The 18,769-nt window shown below is 38.8% G+C and overlaps 1 protein-coding gene across 3 annotated transcripts in view; it reads left to right on the top strand.

Moving 5' to 3' along the window:
• The window catches only part of EPHA3 (EPH receptor A3), a 209,935-nt gene extending 192,215 nt beyond the window's left edge, over positions 1-17,720 (top strand). For 2 of the 3 annotated variants that reach the window (XM_027722724.2, XM_027722731.2), the window contains exons 15-17: positions 1,018-1,211; positions 12,747-12,902; positions 14,306-17,720. In XM_027722724.2, coding sequence (XP_027578525.1) covers positions 1,018-1,211; positions 12,747-12,902; positions 14,306-14,411 — 456 coding nt within the window. In that variant the 3' untranslated portion in view covers positions 14,412-17,720. Of the gene's footprint in view, positions 1-1,017; positions 1,216-12,746; positions 12,903-14,305 lie in introns of those variants that run through there. The other variant, XM_039383301.1, reaches the window with a different exon arrangement.
• Positions 17,721-18,769: the final 1,049 nt, after the last annotated feature.

Here is an 18,769-nt window from a genome sequence, read left to right on the forward strand (position 1 = left end):
TGTTTCTATTAATTGGTCCTGAACATTTTCTCTATTGTTTGTGGAGATTAATGTATCCTGTTACATGGGCTGACATACCACTGGAATGCCTTTAAGAATATCACATTAAAATCAGAAACAGAAGGATTAACCTATTTATGTGCCTCTCCTTCATGGCTGCTTAAACCATAAACTGTTTTCCTATCCCTGTTCTGACTCAGAATAGTTTGTCCTGCTTTTCAGTTAACTGATCCAGATAAAAATGAAAGATTAACAGAATATGGCTTTGTCATTTTCTAGTTTGAATCCATTGGCATACGCCTGATCAAGAGGTGTTAGATTCTAGTGAAAAAAGCTTCTGAACAGTGTAAATTCTAAACTAGTCTTTTGTGTGTGTATGTGTCAATTTTTAAAAATTATAGACAGTCTAGACAAATTTTATCAGTTTGGGAAAATGATACAAGAATTGGGCTGGCACTGCCTAGTAGCACATGCATGGTTTTCCTTCAGGTAAGTTTTAACGATATTTTCTGGCCCTGTGAGGTCATCCCCAAGATCTTCTGTCTGTCAGTTCAGGATGTCCCCTGAGAGGGTAGGTTGATTTTCTGCAGGGTGGGTTGTTCATTCTGTTGGTGTTTTGGATGCACTGTCCACTGGAGAATGTGGGAAGTGTGTGCTGCTAAGGGTCATCGGTGGAGAGAAATTCAAGACCTTTTGAAGTTTGGCATACTTAAGCAAGCACCCACTAACTGCAGCTTTTGTTTATGGATTTAGTTCAACTGAGTGTGAGTTTTGGAGATCCTTTCTACACACTCACCTTCCTCAAAGTCACACACTGTATCTTAACTCCCCTTCCTCTATGTCTAATCTGCTGCCTGGTTTACTTTGCAGATAAACGAGAGGCATTGCGAGACGAGACAATTAGTGAATAAACACATTTGTTTAAACACAGAATGTCCACGTTAGTGCTCACAGAACTGATAAAAACAAGTCGGTGTAAGTGCCTTTAAGTTCTCAAAAACTTTTCTCCTTGTGCAGGTGATTAAGGCTGTGGATGAAGGGTACCGCCTGCCACCTCCCATGGACTGCCCAGCTGCCTTGTATCAGCTTATGCTGGACTGCTGGCAGAAAGACAGGAACAACAGACCCAAGTTTGAGCAGATTGTCAGCATCCTGGACAAGCTGATCCGTAATCCCAGCAGTCTGAAAATAATCACCAACGCGGCAGCAAGGTGACATATTACGTCTTACATTGCACGTACATAAACGTCTTTGATTTCTTCATTTTCCATGATTAGACTTTGTCCACTTTGTTTGCTGCCTCTTCAACTTTAAACTGTAGCTGTTTGTAATCCTGAAGGCTACAGTGCTTCCTGGCTGTTCCTTTGAGAGAAGGATTTGATGTTATCATTTTTATTATTGCTGTTATTTTTATTAATTATTTGCTATTGTTTATCCAATTTGTGAAAAGCTTTTATGCTAGAGATATGGAACCCATAGTAAGATTGGGCAGAGTTTTTTGGGAAAAATAGAGATGGCAGATTTGGCCATCATGGGATCTTCCTTTTCCTTCTGACCTTTCGTGGTGTTTTAAATGCTTTTAGTATTTCATAGGTTACAGCTGGCCATGTTCCTAGGTAACTTTCTTAGTTGGGTCCAAATACACTTTTATGCTTTTCTCTGACAAGTCACCTTAACTTTAATCACATTAATAATCTTTTTGTTTTCAGTAGGACTCACAGACATAAAAATGAACTTACTTTCCCTGCTAGATCAGTGTGTTAACAAGGAATTAACTTTCAACCTGTGCAGTATTCCTAATTGCATTAAAAACATTCATTTTTAATCCTGGTTTTTCAACACACTCTGGAACTTCACTCCAATGAGATGATGATTATCTCATTGAGAGCAAGCAGTTGAAGAGTGTGTTTACACCTAAGGGCATAATGAGGATGTAGTGAAAGAGGAGCTTTAGTTAAGTAGGGTTAAAGTGAGTTGCTTTATAAAATGTGCAAAATGTCATACTCTCACTGAAGTGATGTAAAAGATGTAAAATTGCCTCCTTTTCCCTGCCCCCTGGCTTTGTATTGCAGCCTGAGCTGGAGATTGACGATTATAATTACCTCCTTCTGCCACTCCAGAGATGAGAAAAAATATATACTGAGAGAATATGGCTTGCACACTAATTGTGTTTCAATAATTTGTTTGGTGAGCCTTTAACACATAGTAAACCAACATACTTATAGAAGCAATTATTTCTGTTACCTGGCAGGTAACAGAAAATGAAAACAACAAAAACAACACAACACATTTTGGGGATAGCAACCAAACTGTTTAAACACCATCTTCTCAGTCAAGTACATTCCTTCCAAGCATCTTGGCAAATGATTGGTACAAATATTTATTTTATAGGGATATACTGCATCATTCTGCTGAATAGGGGGGTTGGGAATCGTAACTATCTTGTTTTGGTTTGGAGATTTGATTGCAAAAACCAATACTGCATATTTAGTGTTCCAAACAGAAGCAAAATGTTCCCTGTTTACTGTCCTTCCAGTTACAGATTTGAACCACAACAGAGCTGAAAACAATGTTGAACCATAGTTTCCATTTACCTTGTTCATAGCCAGGAAAAGCTGATATCCTCTAGTGGAGACCAAAATCAGTCTGAGTGCTGTTTGCACCTGCTGGGGTCTGTGCAGGAGCTCCACAGTGTGATATTGTTCTCTCCTGCCTCCGTCTCACTCTCTTTGCTCCTATTTCATTATGTTCTTTATTGGCACAGCTCGCAGAGGCTCCACATCCATAGCACAATGCCATGGTCTCTGCTCATGGCCCAGCATGGGGAAGGAAGGAGACTGCTGACATGGCAGGGAACTTCTCACAGCTGCTTTAGCTGAGCTCTCAGTGAAGTGCTCCTTGTGGCAGACTGTTGCTTTCACCTTCATATGGAGCACATTTCTGAGGAGGGGAGCGTCAAAGGGGATTTTTATTCCTTCCTTCCGACTGCCTTTCCACTGTTACATCCCTACACATTCCCAAGCAGTGCAATCTCCCTTCCTGCAGCTTCTCACTCCCTGGTGACAGACAGGGGACTGTGGGGTGCAGATCATGGGCACATGGTTGATTCCAAGTGCTGCCCCTCTAGGAAGGACTTTACTGCAGTTCAGGGAACGTGTGGTCCATGACCTCTACATCTCACTCTTGCCCTGTCAGTGTCTGCAGGTCAACCTAGGCTATCCTTAAATACAATCACAAATGACAAATGAGGAGTGCTGGGCAGTCCTATGCACATTTGGATCACAACCATTGTCGCAATAGACTAATCTCAAACTTCAGACATGGCCAAGAAGCTGCATCCAGCTCTACACCCCATCCATGTCCTGCAGAAAGGCGCAGCTGGCAGGGAACATGCCCCCCTTCTGCAGCAGGAGCCAGTGGTGCTGCTGGCCAGGGACTGAGCACTGGAGGTTCAGCACTACTTTTTGACAGGCTGACAGAGAAAAATGAAGAAGAAAAATGAGAAGCCAGACTTAAAATGGGTTTGGGTCTTGCTGTAGCCTTGGGTACAGAAATATGTAACTGATACCAAAGGGTGGCAAGTCAGGGCAGCTCCTTGAGAAGGAGACATAGTGGGATTCTTGCCAATACTCTTCTGCTGTCAGCAACCAGAGAGGGACAGGCATCACTGCAGGGGTAAAGCACTCAGTGACTCAGCCCCCAGGGCTCAGGGGATTGCACCAGCTCAAATGGCTGCTCTCAGTTGTTATTTGAGGCTGTAGCACTCCCGTAGCACCTCTCCTCCTACCCATAATAAGCAATTAATCTAAATTATAGGGGTCCCAGCTCTCTTTTACCCATGTCTGTGGTGCTACTGGAGGAATGCTAGAGCTTTATGCCCACCATATGCTTGTAGGTGTTCAGAATGTATTTGGTCAAGGAAAATGTTTAACCTGACAACGTCTGTTGCAGATGCAAAACCTGTGTCTTCTTACAGATTTTAGAGCTCATGTTTGTTTAAAATACAGCACTGTTGTATCCTATTAAAAAACATATTGCTGGAGGTGCATACGATATCCCTGTCCTCTGGGTAAGTTGCTGTTAACTGACCTCAGCTGAAGGATGTGCTTGACTGTACATCTGATTCCAGGGCACGGCCCAGGCATGTCTTACACTAATACCTCATAGGAATAGAGGAGAGGAGTCAGAGCCTTCAATTCTCTACTTCCTTTTCAGTCTTTTCAGTTTTCTATCCCTTCAGGCCTCTCCATAGCATCTAATAATTTCTTGATACCCGAGGGGATGTTTTTTATCCTTATTGATCATCGCTTTGCAGACTGTTCTATGTGCTTTTGAACCTTACTTTGACAAAAGGGTTTTTTTAACCTCAGCATAGCAAACGTTTCATAATACCTTTCCTAGTGTTGTGTTTCATCTCAAATTCACATGAAAATTCCTTATTTTTATTCCTTGTAAAGTACAGAGTATGGCTGATTTCTTTCTTGCCTGTCAAAATTCACTTTTTAATCAGGTGGCCACCTTGAGCTCTATCTAACAAGACCATGGGCACATGGGTGTTTTGTGTCCCTCAGGCTGCCTGGAGTTCACCAGCTCTGTAAGGGACAGTAGGAACAGAAATGAGTAAAAATCCTGCGGTTTTCTAAAGCACAGTCTTATGATATTTTTATTTGATTTACGTCTTGCTGTTCTTTCCTGTTTTCTGAACATGATGTTCATTTTTCTAACAGAGTCCTTGGACATCTTTAGGGTGGAAGTGAGTTCATAATTCTTCCAGTTTTGATCAGTTTCATTATTTTTCTTCTCGAGCTTATTTTTTTTTAGTCCACTGTGCATTACTTCACATTTGTGAGCATTTCTTACAGATACAAAGCAGATGGAAAGTTTTTTTAACTCAAGCTGGAGAGTCAGAATCACTCCACCCACCTGCTGGCAAGTTGGTGAGGCTATGGTCTGAAAGGGCTTATTAGCTGTTGATTCATTTGTGTGGGGAAAAAATGTAACTTGAGTCATGCAACTGGAAATACTTTGTGTACAAATCTTAAATGGACTCATGAAATTTTATTTTTCATACTTTTTTCTTTCTTTTCTCTTTCATACTTTTTCACTTATATTTCTGATATAAATATATATGTGATGGCTCTCAAGAGTTACAATGTATATTATAATTTTATGTATATCAATCTTACATGGCAATTAAAAAAAATATTAAAACATAGTGTGTGATTACCAATATATTTAAAGCATTTCTGTATCCCAAAATGAATTAAGCCGTCAGAAGATAATGTGGTCTTGAGGTATAAGGGTAGTGATACAGAATTCAGGCAACTCAAATGCTGTGGCAGCTTTCCTTTAGTTTCTATGTGTGTTCACATCTGTCATGTCAGTGGGATTGAAGGCATTTAGTCTTCATGAACCCCACTATAAAACAGCAATAGCCCAGTTAATGCACAGCCTCTGCCAACAAAAAGCATTTGAAAAAAAACCTGAAAATTGTTTCTAATTCCAGCATGTGACTTTTAGAAATTCTGAATTTCTACCAGGCCTCTGATTGATTGCAAAACTGACACGGAATGTGCACCAAAAAAAACTCAACCTGTTCCTGTATTTGCTCTTGTTTCCATATAAGCTTTTGGTAAAGTCAAAGTCAGTGTCAAGTATTGCTGCTGTTGTTCTTTAAACTGCAAACACATATTTAGGAGAAGAGGAAAGAATTATATTGCCAAAAAGGGGGGAAAAGCACCTGAGAATTCAGGATATTTCTCTATTAAGTGTCTTTTTGTTTATTTCTAACTGTATTAATAGTTATGTCTAAATGCAGAATTGCAAGACTTTGTCTCATATATCAAATGCAGAAAATAAACAGCTGATAGTCTTCTGTGTAAAAAAAGATCATCATTTTTACAAGTTGCTCAGAGTTAACAGCTGGAGATTTCGTTACTTTCTTTGGATTTTCATGGAAAATGCTGCTTATTTCGCATTGCAGATTGAGGATCTCAGAGGCAGGAGATTTTAATGGGGCATTTATCGTTCAGTTCTTTAATTCTCAGTTCATATCTGAGCCCAAGTATCTGACATGCAATGTCATTGACACATCTTACTGCTTATGTGGAGTTCTGTAAAATCATCTGATGCTTTTTGTCCACTTATCAATAAGCTATAGGTAGTGTCACTTCAAATTTTGTGAACAGTTCTCAGTTTGGAAACACAAGTATGAATCGTTCTGCAAAATCTGTTGGGCCTCATTTTATTCTGGAAAATGTCAAAACTTCATCTATTTCAAAGGCAGCTTCCTTACTGGGGCTTTTAAAAATGATTATTTTGTTTAGCTAACTTCTCTATCTCTCTGGAAATTTAAATTACCTTTCTCACAGGAGAATTAATTAGCAAGTTTGCCACAAATCTTTGAAGATGAAGGTGTTACAGGCTAACCAGGAGTTGTTAATAGGATTCAACATCTGTTTCTTCTGGCATGGAGCTGCCTTTAGTATGGAATCCATGGAAAAGACTTGTTCAGTAAAGGCAGAAAGCTTCAGTAAAGCCATTTGATTCCATTGAATCAACCAACCAAACTGCTATCCAGTCAGTCTTTAGATTTAACATGCTTTCAGAGCATTAAAAATCTGATTCCCGTGTTCCTAAGTTTAGAAACTTCTGAAGCAAAGTTTAATTTGTTGTGTGTTGCAAAATGTAGGATTTATGAACAGACATACAAATGGAAAAACTGACTAAAAATAGGGAAATCAACCCAGATTTTTATAGAAATAATGCTGCTTATAAAAAAAAAAAATTAGGATTACATTTATGCTAATTTCAAAGTGGAGATCATGATGGATGTTAACTATGCACCTTTTCTATGCATAGAACTGAAATAAAATTTAACCCCAAATTTCTTCTTTTACCAGAATGAGGTACCTCAACAAGTTCAATGGGGTTATTCTTGATTTACAATAATGAATATGCAGCTTGATCTTACTCTTCGTGTTTATGACAGTTGAAGTACATGGATAAAAACTCTTAAGATTTTATTGAGGACTCAGGAACTGAAGCTTATAAAATGTGTAGTTGCCTCCTTAAACTTCGATCAGAGGCCTAAAACTGTATATCCCATACTGTTATTCAAATTTCACATCTTCCATTCATTTCCAAGTTCCAGTTCTGCGATGAGGAAGCAGCAAATCTGACTATGGAAATAATAAAAAATTGATCTATGAGCATTTATGTGGGTTTTCTTTAATCCAAAAAAATACATCTTTTTTTAGTAATTCATGACACTAGGTAACTGAATTGGGGGGGGAAAAAAGACATTATTTCTGGATTGTATTGCAGCATTACAGGCAGATTTGGGGTCAGATTTCTTAGAAGTTCTCCATTTAAAATTCAAGTATTACTACTGTTGTTACAGCTAAGGTTAGAAAAACCAGAAAGTCACTTATTTTCAGAAAAAGCACAGTTGAAATTCTTCTCACGGAGCCCAGAAAATTTAGGGGGTCAGGGTCAGTTACTCTTCCTGATGAAAACACAAGTGTTCAAAAATGTGTATGAATAATTAATTCCTCATACCTTCTTTGATGTGTTAGCAAGTTGTTTACAACCCTACCTTGATTTTATGGAATTTGATGTGTTGTTTGGATTATTTGCTGGAGTGATTTCCTTGAGCAGTCTTTAGATGACCTGTGATTTGGATGTAATTGATTGCAAGTGTTCACTGCTAAACGTGTCATTGTGTTGCTCTGCTGGTGTCATTCTCCAGCATCTAGGGGCAGTGTTTGCAATTTAAAATTCGTAGTTTTCGTCTCACAAAGTTTGTTTCCACTTAAAATGGAAATGATTCAGTGAAACACACTGGTATTCTAGCTTGGTGGGATATTTATGAAAATCAAACTCAAAAAGGAGGAGTGAACAGGCCAAATAAAAAATTCAGGCTGCTCCTTTATGCAACATAATTCAAGACCTGTTTTTACAAAAATATTTGCAAAAAAATGTCTATTTGTATTGGCTGAACATTCCCTTTTTTCGTCATTCAGGTCAAATGGCTTCAGATGCTTGACATATATTGCTGACCTGCTGTAATTTTGTTTGTTTGTTTCTCCCTGTTAGGAACTTCCAGGATGAGGGGCTGAAGGAAGGAGATTTCAGTTTTACTTGGAAGGTTTCAGAGAGGGTTTAGGCTTTGTGGTTGTCAGGATGTCTGGGTTCGGCCAAACGCTGTGTAGAGCAAGAGTATGTGCAAATTTTAAGCTTCGTTTAAAATCCAGCAACAATATAATCTCTATCCTAAACCAGACTGCTTACTCTGAAAGAATTCAAGTAATGTAAGCCTACAACACTAGCTCTCTCTCTCTGAAGCCTGCTAAACATAAAATAGTGAATTCATGGAGGGGGAAAAAAAGCTTTCACTACAAATCACAAAGGAAAATGGAAGAAGAAGTAAATTATACTCCTTAGTGTCTAAACATAGTTTGATTGTGCAGGGAATCCAGGAATCAGACTGAGGGGATTTTTAGGGACTTCGTTTAGCAGCCAGAGACAGAAACGCCCTGTTTTCACCTGATTTTCCCAGCAATCATTAATATCATGCCTGGGGCAGACACGAATCACCCATTGTTCCTTCAAAGTTAGGAGTTGCCGGGGCTCACAGTTAACAGGGACAGTAAAACATCTATTTGCAGTTTCACACTTCTAATTTGACTCCACTGGAGAAAGTCAGGCAGGATTTTACAGCAGACCAAGTTGGGTATATTTGAATGTATAATTTAAATAGTAATTCAGCTGGATCAACAGGTGGCCTTGTTGTGAGGGATTGCTATTTATTGTGATTGTGAGGGATTTTGTTCTGCTGTTCTCAGCTCTCTGTGCTGTGTTTACAACACGGAGCCCTCGTTAGGCAGTTAGGCAGTTAGGAGTTTATGGCAATTCCGTACTGGAAATGCTGGAAAAAGAACTTGCCTGATGCCACTCATTCTGTAGCAGAAGTCTGTAGAAATTTACAGCACAGCCAAATGTGAGATATAAGGGCAAGTCATTCACACCAAAGAGCCAGAAAAGCATTTTAAGAGCTCTATGAGGCATTTTTCTCTCCCTCTTCTGAAGACCCTATAGACTGTTCTAACAGTAATGACTTATTGCTGGTAAGGGTCTGTCAGTCAGCTACACATACCAGGAAATGGCCATGTGCCTGTATTTCTGTACCTTTAAAATAAATTTCATAGCTTAGGCTATATTATGAGAAAAAGAAAAGCATTTCAGCAATGTGCTGATATTTTTTTGCCTGCAGTGGTTTGGTGTTGGGAAAAATTAAATTAAGGAGCATTGATACACCCAGGCATAAGATTTATTACCCCACCATGATGCTGGAAAGATATAAGCCCCTTAAATAGCATGTTCTGAGGGGCAGTAAAAGGAGTAGGGAAGACTGAAGGACTGACCTATGGGGCAGTTGTTATTTGTTCATTATTCTAGAGGAAGCTGTGGTAAATTCTTTTTACCAACAGGCAACGTGGAGCTAGAAAACAAGAAATCCAGAATGACATTTAGAGAGGTGTATCATCATTGTTTTCTCCTTTGGTTATTTGTATTACCCCTCTTCATTTCTCCAGCTCTCCTTTTACTCCAAAGAGTAGTGACAACCTTGTTATTTGGAGAGTGTACAAGCATCATATGAAGGCCCTTGGGAAAAGCAAATGTGCCACCCTAAGAGTTGAATTGTATTTTTAGGGACCAAGTTACATATTCTGCTAAGAATACCGTAAAAATGGGCATGAAGAAGTGGAACTTCAAAGACTATTATCTTTAAGGTCCAGGGATAATCAAGTAAACATAATAGCTCTAATTCTCCTTGGCATGTCATTTATTTCCTAGTCTCCTGTTGATACACACATATGATTCTGATTGCTGTAGAAGATAAAACTAAAATTTGCTTTCCATGCCACCTGTTGTTTTTGGAACTATTTTTCTCTTGAGATAGGAGATGGCCTTCTTGTTAGACCCGAATTCTGTGCCTCAGCTTGCCATAATCATAAAGCCCATAGTGTGTTCAAACGAGGCTCACAGGTTTGCTCCCTCACAGGGAGCAATTTAACTTTACAAAATCAGCTTTTAATTACCTAAAATTTGCCACAGGAAATTACTTTATGTTTTTTTAAATGCTTTCCCCCTTAAAAGAAATGGACTGTGGAAGGGAAAGTCCAGATTAAAAAACTGAAGGTTGGTTGTGTTGTTTGGAGGAAGAGATGGAAAGAGAGGGGCTCCTACAATACAAAGTGGATACAATACAAAGATTGTATGTGGACAACTCCTCTGTGTATTTGCAGAAATACCACCCTTCGTGCAGGAGAAGTGGCAGGACATTTTTGTTTTCTTTGTCTTAATTCCTGGATTTTACAAGTTAGTGTATATCTCTTTCTTGCCAGGCAGCAGCCAACCAGAGATGACATTTTCATGCTTTATCAGGAAGGGCTCTAATTATGTTTTCGGTGATCTTTGTTGTTACCAGATAGTGCAGCAAAAGTTTCCCTGTGCTGTGACAAAAAGCTGTGCTAATGATAATAAACTATGGTTCTCCTCACTACTGCTGATGGTTCAAAGGTTAATTTCAACTGTTAAAGTAATGGGCACATCCAAAGAAAGCTTTCAGCAATAGGGCATTTTGTAACTGGCATCTCACTGTTAAATTTGTCTCTCTAACCTGAGTCTTGCTGACATTTTTTTGAGGGCAGCACATGTCAGTAAATACAACTGTGTAGACAGGCACACAGGATGAACAGGATAGAAAGTCTTTCCATGGCTGTTGAAAGATGACATGATAGGGTATATCATAGTCAAAGTGACAAAGTAAAAAGAGTTTAAAAAAAGGGGAGAGAAGAAAAGATTTAGAGAAATGTTCTATTTCACTTCCCCTGAGCAAACATGTAATTTCCATGATTTCTTTTTAATGGCTCTCTTCTGAAACTGGTAGGTACTGATTTATGAAAAGCTGTAAAAGATCAGGTGGAACCCTGCAGGACGTCGTTTACAGCTGCACGGATTGCAACCCGTCTAATTTGTCTAGTAAAGTGTGAGCTCATGGCGCACATCACCCAGACCATAAATTTCATGTTCAGACCTTCTGTCTTGGGGCTGGGTCAGGGGGAAAAACCTGCCAGTGCGTGCAGATGCTCTGAAAGCCCAGCTTTCCCTTGGTGCGTGTGAGGAGACATCACAGACTCTTCGTAGCAAGGCAAATTCCTGTTCATTGATAAACAGTCCAGATGTCCTCTCTGAGGAGGAAAGTAACTAATTTTTGTTTGGATTCCTACAAGAAGAAAAATGATACTTTACAGTGCTGGTTATTCTGAGGTCACTTGCATTAAAATTAGGTCATATTTTTTTGTCACGATGATACTTTGATCCAAGCAATAAACATAAAAGCTCATTTGGGCCATTCTTAATTCCTAATCCTAGAGACCTGTTCTATTTCAACTTGTTTATACTTTTTTTTTCATTAGTGATTCTTGAGTCAGACCTTGTTTTATTAGACTTAAGTTAAAAAAGCATACTAGGCTGGGAAACAAAAAAAATCCATGCTTTATCATTAAGAACACTTCATAAATACTCTTAATTAATGTCTTGGGATTCCAGACAGTATACTCAGAAAACTATAAATAAAAAGCATTAGCTCTTCGTGGGACAAACAGTAGTCAATAAAATGCAGGCCTTATAGCTACTGATTAAAATTATCTTGGGCATGATTATCAAGCCTGAGCCTTTAACTGGAGGATGTTTAAAGCTGGGTATCAGGGAGGTGTCTAAGATATGGTTTTAGCATGAGAACGGTACATGAAGTGTGCTGCCTCTTCTGATCTCAGCTCAGTCTTCGTGTCAGTGCAGATATGCTGTGCTTTCTCTTCTTTAATGTTTTGAGGGCAGGGCAGGTTTCTGGTGTCTTCTGTTGCTTTTTTTGTGTGTTTCTTACTGATTTCTTCATTGTTGTCTCTAGTAGAGAACTTGGATACAAATTATGGCAGTTCAGAACTTGGATACAAATTATGAGCATCACATTAATTTCAAAGGCAGAGGATGATTTGGTTCACTTCTAAATTATTTGTACGATATCCCTGTGGAAGTTTCAGTCTCAGAGTGAGCATCAGCTTTAAACTAGGCATGGCAATTGCATTTTACATTTGACTGAGTGTATTTTATAACAAACCTCCTTATTTCTGCCCCTGTGCACTGCAGAGTGCAAGTCTCGTGCCATTACATTTGTCTCACACATTCACTTAACATTTGATTTTTAGACTTGGTACTATTTTTTTAAAGCCACTAGTGTTTTACTATTTGGGCTTCTAACTTAGTAGCAGCATTTAGGATTTTTCAGTGGGCTGCAATATTCTGAATATTTGATATGAGTAAATTCTACCAACATGGTTGACTTGGAGCCTAGAGTGTGCATCGTTTGTCTGTTGCTTTGGACTAAGTGAATCACACATATATAATCTAAGTCTTGTCTTTGTTAATGCTTTGTTTAAATGAGCATTTAATGAATTGGTGATGCTTCAGGCATGAGAAGCTGGTGCTCTTAAGCATGATTATGACACAGGGTTTGTCAGAGCTGCTAGCATCAGTACAGTTCATTTGTAGCTTCCACAGATGAATAGCAAAGCCACATACAGCCTGCAAGCTCTTGTTTAGATCTAAGTTTAGATACAAAATAAATCTGTATGTATCCCTGCTCCCTAAGTTTCATTTCATTCTTTTTTTATTTATTTCAGGCCATCAAATCTTCTCCTGGACCAAAGCAATATTGACATTTCAGCCTTCCGTACGACGGGGGATTGGCTCAATGGTTTTCGGACAGGGCAGTGCAAGGACATTTTCACGGGGGTGGAGTACAGTTCCTGTGACACAATAGCCAAGATTTCTACAGAGTAAGTTGGAATGGGCTGTGGCTCTCCATCATCTGTTTTGGCTGAAGGTACAAGTTTAAAACATAAGCATAAGAGTAGCGTTTTTATACAGTTACCAATTGTTAGCTAAAATGTTCTTGCATTTAAAGATACAAAAGCAAATTATTGTAGTTCACTACACCTGCAGGAAACCTGTGCAAATGCCATGGTCCTATAGCTTTTTCTCAATAAAGACAAGGAAATTCCCTCTTTCTTTTGATACAGTAGCACATAAATCATCTGGTAACCAGCATCACTTTATTTTACTCACAGTTTAGGAGTTTCTCTCTTGATTTTTTATATTCTGCCTTTTATATGAGCGTTTCTTCACAGCTGGCACATGTGCCAATCTTTTCCTTTATTGCCCATCCCATATTCCATCAAACCATGTGAGACAGTTTTCACTCTCTGTTTTCCTCCTGAATGTTAATAATCATTCAGGGGCTGAACTCCCTCCTGCCTCCAGTTTTGACATTTAAACATGATGATACAGTTGGAAGTTTACAACTGGCAATGTTATTACATTTGAAATGCAATCCACCTTTGTTCTAGTGATAAGGGGGAGTAGGGTATTATTCTTTCTGCACCTGAAAATGCATCAAGTATTGATGTTAAGGCCAAATGAAATCTTAATTCCTTGCTGGGCTAGCTGGATACACAAGTTATGAGGAAGTAAGCAGCTGTGGTACCAACAATTAAACACATCAATGCCGTTAATTACTGTATTATTGCAACTATAAAAAGGGTGCTAATGGCTTTTTATAACAATTACCCTTTGGGGACAGTGCAGAAATCCTCTAGGAATGCCCAATTTCCTGTGAGCCGCTGGTTAATTGGCCCTTTACAAGTGTGAAACCGCTTTGTGTTGTACAAGGTACAATGAGACTGGACCTTCTGGACAAAGAATAGGTGAAAGACAGGGTGGACACTGGAAGCTTAGCCATGTAGCCCTACGTCTTAATGGTGATAGCAGAGTTCAGAGGAACATTCAGAGGGCTCAGAATATAATGGAAAATGTCAGCAGTGCCCAGGAAAAGCAATCAGGTTGACGGGGATGGAGGTGTTAGAGAGGCTGGCCCAGGAGTGAACCCTTTGCCCCAAAATCCCAATGCTTGTATTACTGGAGAACACTATTTCATTGTCTTCTCCTCCAGGTAAGCAAACACAACAAGGCTAAATGAGGTTTCACTCTTTTTTTGTGTCCCCCTTGTATTTTCATACAGTGGCTCAGTATTTTTCACAACAGGTGCTTGTGTTTCAGCAAAATGACTGTACCTGGAGGCTCCTCCAGTGCAAAATGAGCAACTTGATTGCTGTTTGCTCAGATCAGTGCTGGGAAACAGAGACAGTATTTCACTCACAATAAGTCTTCTCTTTTTTTCCAGTGATGTGAAGAAAGTTGGAGTTACAGTTGTGGGGCCTCAAAAGAAGGTCGTTAGCAGTATCAAAGCTCTAGAAACTCACACAAAGAACAGCCCTGTTCCTGTGTAAGGTACCAAAATGATGTTGCTCAGGAGAGAAAAACAGAGAAAAGTTGCATCACTGGTCAAAAGTGATGGCTGATAAACGGCAGAATTTAAAGGAGCTCTTTGCAACAGCTTTGGAAACGTAATGGTTGAGATTTCAAACCCACTGAGACACTCAAGTATTGAGTATAAATGCCTTAAAAATAGGAGCAAACTCGTTTTCTGTCTGTCAATCCTAAAGGGTGGGTGCTCTTGACTGACTGTTAATGCAGACGACAATTTCAAAAGAAAAAAATTGTTAAAAAATTCTACCAAGTAAAAATCAGTCTTACTAAAACCTAGAGCCATTTGAATTTTAAGTGACTGAATAACACAAAAAGCAAACATGGACATAAAAGCTGTGTATTTGATCTATACAGCAAACAAGAAGAAAGAAAGACTTGCAGTATTTTTATACAGAAGAGATCTGTAACAGGTATTTTATTTCTTTAGAAGCAAGGAAAATAGAGGACTATACCTCACAACCTGCCTGGCCATATTTACTATAATGTCATTGTAACATGCTATTTCAGCTTCAGGAAGGAACACAGAAATAAAGTTTGTAGTGACTTTGAGTTAGTTGACAAAAGATTTTCACCATTATGTTACCTTGCCTAACTGTGTTCATTTAAATAGAAACAAGTCTTAATTTTTAATAGGCTTATTTATTTTCTTTGGGTTTTGGTTGGGGTTTTTTTTCCATTATTGTTTATATTTATGCTTAAATACCTTAACCTGGCTGTATTATTGCCAAGTGCCAAATGTTTTCAAAACTTCATTGGTTCAACCTGAGAAATTGTCTGAGGGTTAATTACTAGATAATTTTATACTCATAATGCATGAAATACAGAAGGAAAGAAAGATGGTCTTTTTTCCAGCTCTGACAGTAGACAAAGCATGTGGACTTGTTGGGATTTCTTCCATTTACCGTGAGTGGTATTTTAAGCCAGGCTTGAGTTTTGCCACTTGTGTGTATCAATCTCTAGATCAGTATCTGCCCCACTCAGGCACATCTCACTTCCCAAAAGCCTGTTTTCATGCATTAATAAGGACCCTTATTCTTAGGTTGTATTCAGGTGTATCTGCCTAGAAAATATAAAAAAAGAGCCAGGATTGTTGCATCGTGCATTAGCTGATGATGCTTTTTGAGTTCACTGGGAGATATTCCATCCGGAAGGCTCTGCTCCCAGTTCTGGGAACTAGGAGGTGTTACTACAGCCACGGAGAGTTATGCTGAGGTGATGACTTGCAGCCAGGGTGGAGTAGATTGTTTAAAAGGATGACTCAAACTGTGAAGTGGGGCTTTGGATTGTAATTTTACATACATCTGATCTAGAACACCCCTGTCCACGTGCTGCCATCCTGTAGGGGACCTGAATTTTTGGCACAGGCCCCTTGGGCACCTGTTCCTTGAAAGAAAGCAGGAAGGAGCCTGTCTTTAGGAGAGCATTCACATCTCTCAGTGGAAAGAGGAAATTGGGAGGTGGGATGTGAGAGGCCTCCCCCATCTTCAGCATCTTCCACGTAGCTTCCCAACTCCTAAGCTTAGGGAATAATTAGTTTCTCGGGTTTGTGGGGCTGAAATTGTTCTTTCTGGGTCCAGGACTTATGAAACATAGAGACACAACATTTAGCAGACATTACTAAACAGAAGCAGAATTAGGGACTTCCTCATGAGTGCTGGCAGTAAGCAAACTGTAAAGGACTGGATTTGAAACACGCTCGCAGGATAATAATTAGGAATACTCTCTGAAAGAAAAATGAATAGACTTTAAAGCAAGTTGAAATTTAAAAAGAAAAAAGAAAAATGGAAGGAAATTAAAATAAAGCATTTAAGATGTAAAGAACACTTGATCTGCCACGATCTATGGCGGAATGCAGCATGCTGAAGAGAAAAGCTGTGTTTTCCCTTGCTTAGTTCATTCAGAATCTTTCTTTTCTTCAGGTTGAGATTGCTCTGAATCAGAAACTACCAGTGAATTTAAGTCACCAAAATCCATTTGCAAACCTTATCTCTGTGAGGACAGCTTTTTTTAACACATGACATTTCTCTTCAGCTTCATTCTGCTGCTGGAGGGTGGGAGCGAGGGGGTGCACCCCCACCACGAGGAGGTGGGAGCTGGTGGGTTGGGGGGGCAGACATCTGTGAAACACTCCTGAAAACCCAGAACCAGTTCTTAGAGTTTTAGATGATGACTGAAAACTTTGCATCAACCACCCTCAATTTCCTCCTGTCATGTATCATGTCGTGTTCCTTGCCCACTGTTTAGGCATGCTCAGCATAAAGATTAAATCTCACTGATGCTTGGGAGAAAAAAAAAGAGATTCAATTTTGCTTTTCTTTGCTGTTAGTAGAGAGTTTTAAAATAAATTTATTTTTTCTCTCCCTGTCAAGAAGTTGATTTATACTGTAAGTGGCCTCTGTTGCAAGCATCCTATACTCCCTGTCCCTGTGTACATATGTATACATAGCAGTGTACAATTCTTCATTGTGGAGTAGAGAAACTAGAATTTGTGTGGCCATCTTCCTGTACAGGACTTGCATCATTTATTGACATCAAGCAAAAGGCAACTGCTTATAAAATGACATGCCCTATTATTGGTTTTGTATCTTTAAATATAGTTTCCATTTTTATTTATTTCTGTTAACATATCTAGTTTTTTGTGCTGTAACTTAGCATTCAATAAGCAATGTATAGATGTGATTTGATTGGCAATATGTATTTACTTTAACTTGTATTTCAAAGCATTACTTACTCATTTAGATTATATATTGTGCAATTGTAGATGGCCTCTTACTAATGTAAAATGATTTGTAGTGGAAACATTTATATTTTTATAATAAACATAATGAAAGTATTTTTTACATACTGGAATACTGAGATGATTGCTTGGAGGACAAAGTAAATTTATTTGATTAGTGTGATAAAATTGTAATTAAATATGGATAAATTCTGAGTGTTAAAGCATGGGTTCAGAGTGAAAGCTAGATATTACCTATATTATCTATTAAAAGAAACAAGCAGTGCAGGTTTTAACTAAACAGACCAGCATTTGTGCTTAACTGACCTTCAAAGACTTTACTTTCTCCATGGATACTGAAAATCATCATCTTCTACAGCCTGCTTATTGGATATTGAAAAAGCTGTCATTTATTTTAGTTGTGTCAAGTATTTCCAAAATTTTGGGGTTTTTTCCTCCCTTGCCAGTGGACCTCTTTTCATCTTATTACTATGTTGAATCAAGTAAAAGATGTACTTTTGGACAAAATAAAATAGCCCACAGCTTACTGTAATTTAACCCCATGACCATTTCTTGCCTCTGAGTATCTGTATTAGATATTTAGCCCGGGTTTTATGTCCCCACTAATTTGTTTCTTTATGCTTCACAGAAGTACAGGGTCTTCAAAAACACCACCATGCAACATTCAGGAATTCTTTCCCTAGAAAAATAGGAGTGGTTTGGATGTTTGCCAGGTCCTTGAATTTACAGAGTAATTTCTGTACCATAAATAATTTTACATGCTTTTGTATACTGCTCTGCTTCCTGGTGTAAAACAATGAATGACATACCTGTCCTGGAGTCTGTAAGTTGATAAATTTTATGGACATGGGTGTAACATACTTTTTTTGGTATTTTTCTTGGTATCTTCAATAGAAATGGGAATCACAGAAAAGAGTGGCCCAGAATTGGACTTGACTTTAAATGACAACAGCTGGACTGAGATCCACTTGTTCTTCCTAGCACTGGTGTGACTCATGCTGTGCTGTAGGGGATACATATGGTGTCATTTTTACTTCTAATGAGTGGGTTTATATATAAATGCGATATTTGAAAGACAGGGAAGCAGCTCTGAGGGTCTAAACTATGCAGTGTACAAACCATTTTCACTGTGAATAGCTTTCACTTTAGCAGCTGTGTTACACTGACCTGTGTCTGTCCCTTTATGTTTACTGGGACATTGTATTTGCTTTATAACCTAAAGGGCACAGGGGCTATTGGTGTTTTTATAACTGTTGCCTTTACTGTAAAACAGTTTTAGTACTCACAGCCAGTTCTGGAATGGCAAGTAGGATGCATTGACATGAAGAGCAGCAGAACCTTGTTTCAGCCCAAATCTCAAGAGATAAATTGCTGATAATGAATTCCACAAATTCGGATGTTCTTGTTGTGTTTTCTTAGTAGTGCCCAAAAGGTGCTTTTCCACATTGCATTTCTTCTCAACAATGATGCCCAGACCTAGATATCTATACCAATAAAAGCCCAAGCAGTGCCAAATGAAATCAATTACTTCTACTGTCTCACATATGCCACTCCTGTTAGTTCAGACAAGTATCCATACTA

This window comes from Pipra filicauda, unplaced genomic scaffold (genome assembly GCF_003945595.2).
Source record: "Pipra filicauda isolate LSUMZ 115617 unplaced genomic scaffold, ASM394559v2 scaffold302_size1215360_pilon, whole genome shotgun sequence".
Classification (NCBI taxonomy): Eukaryota; Metazoa; Chordata; class Aves; order Passeriformes; family Pipridae; genus Pipra; species Pipra filicauda.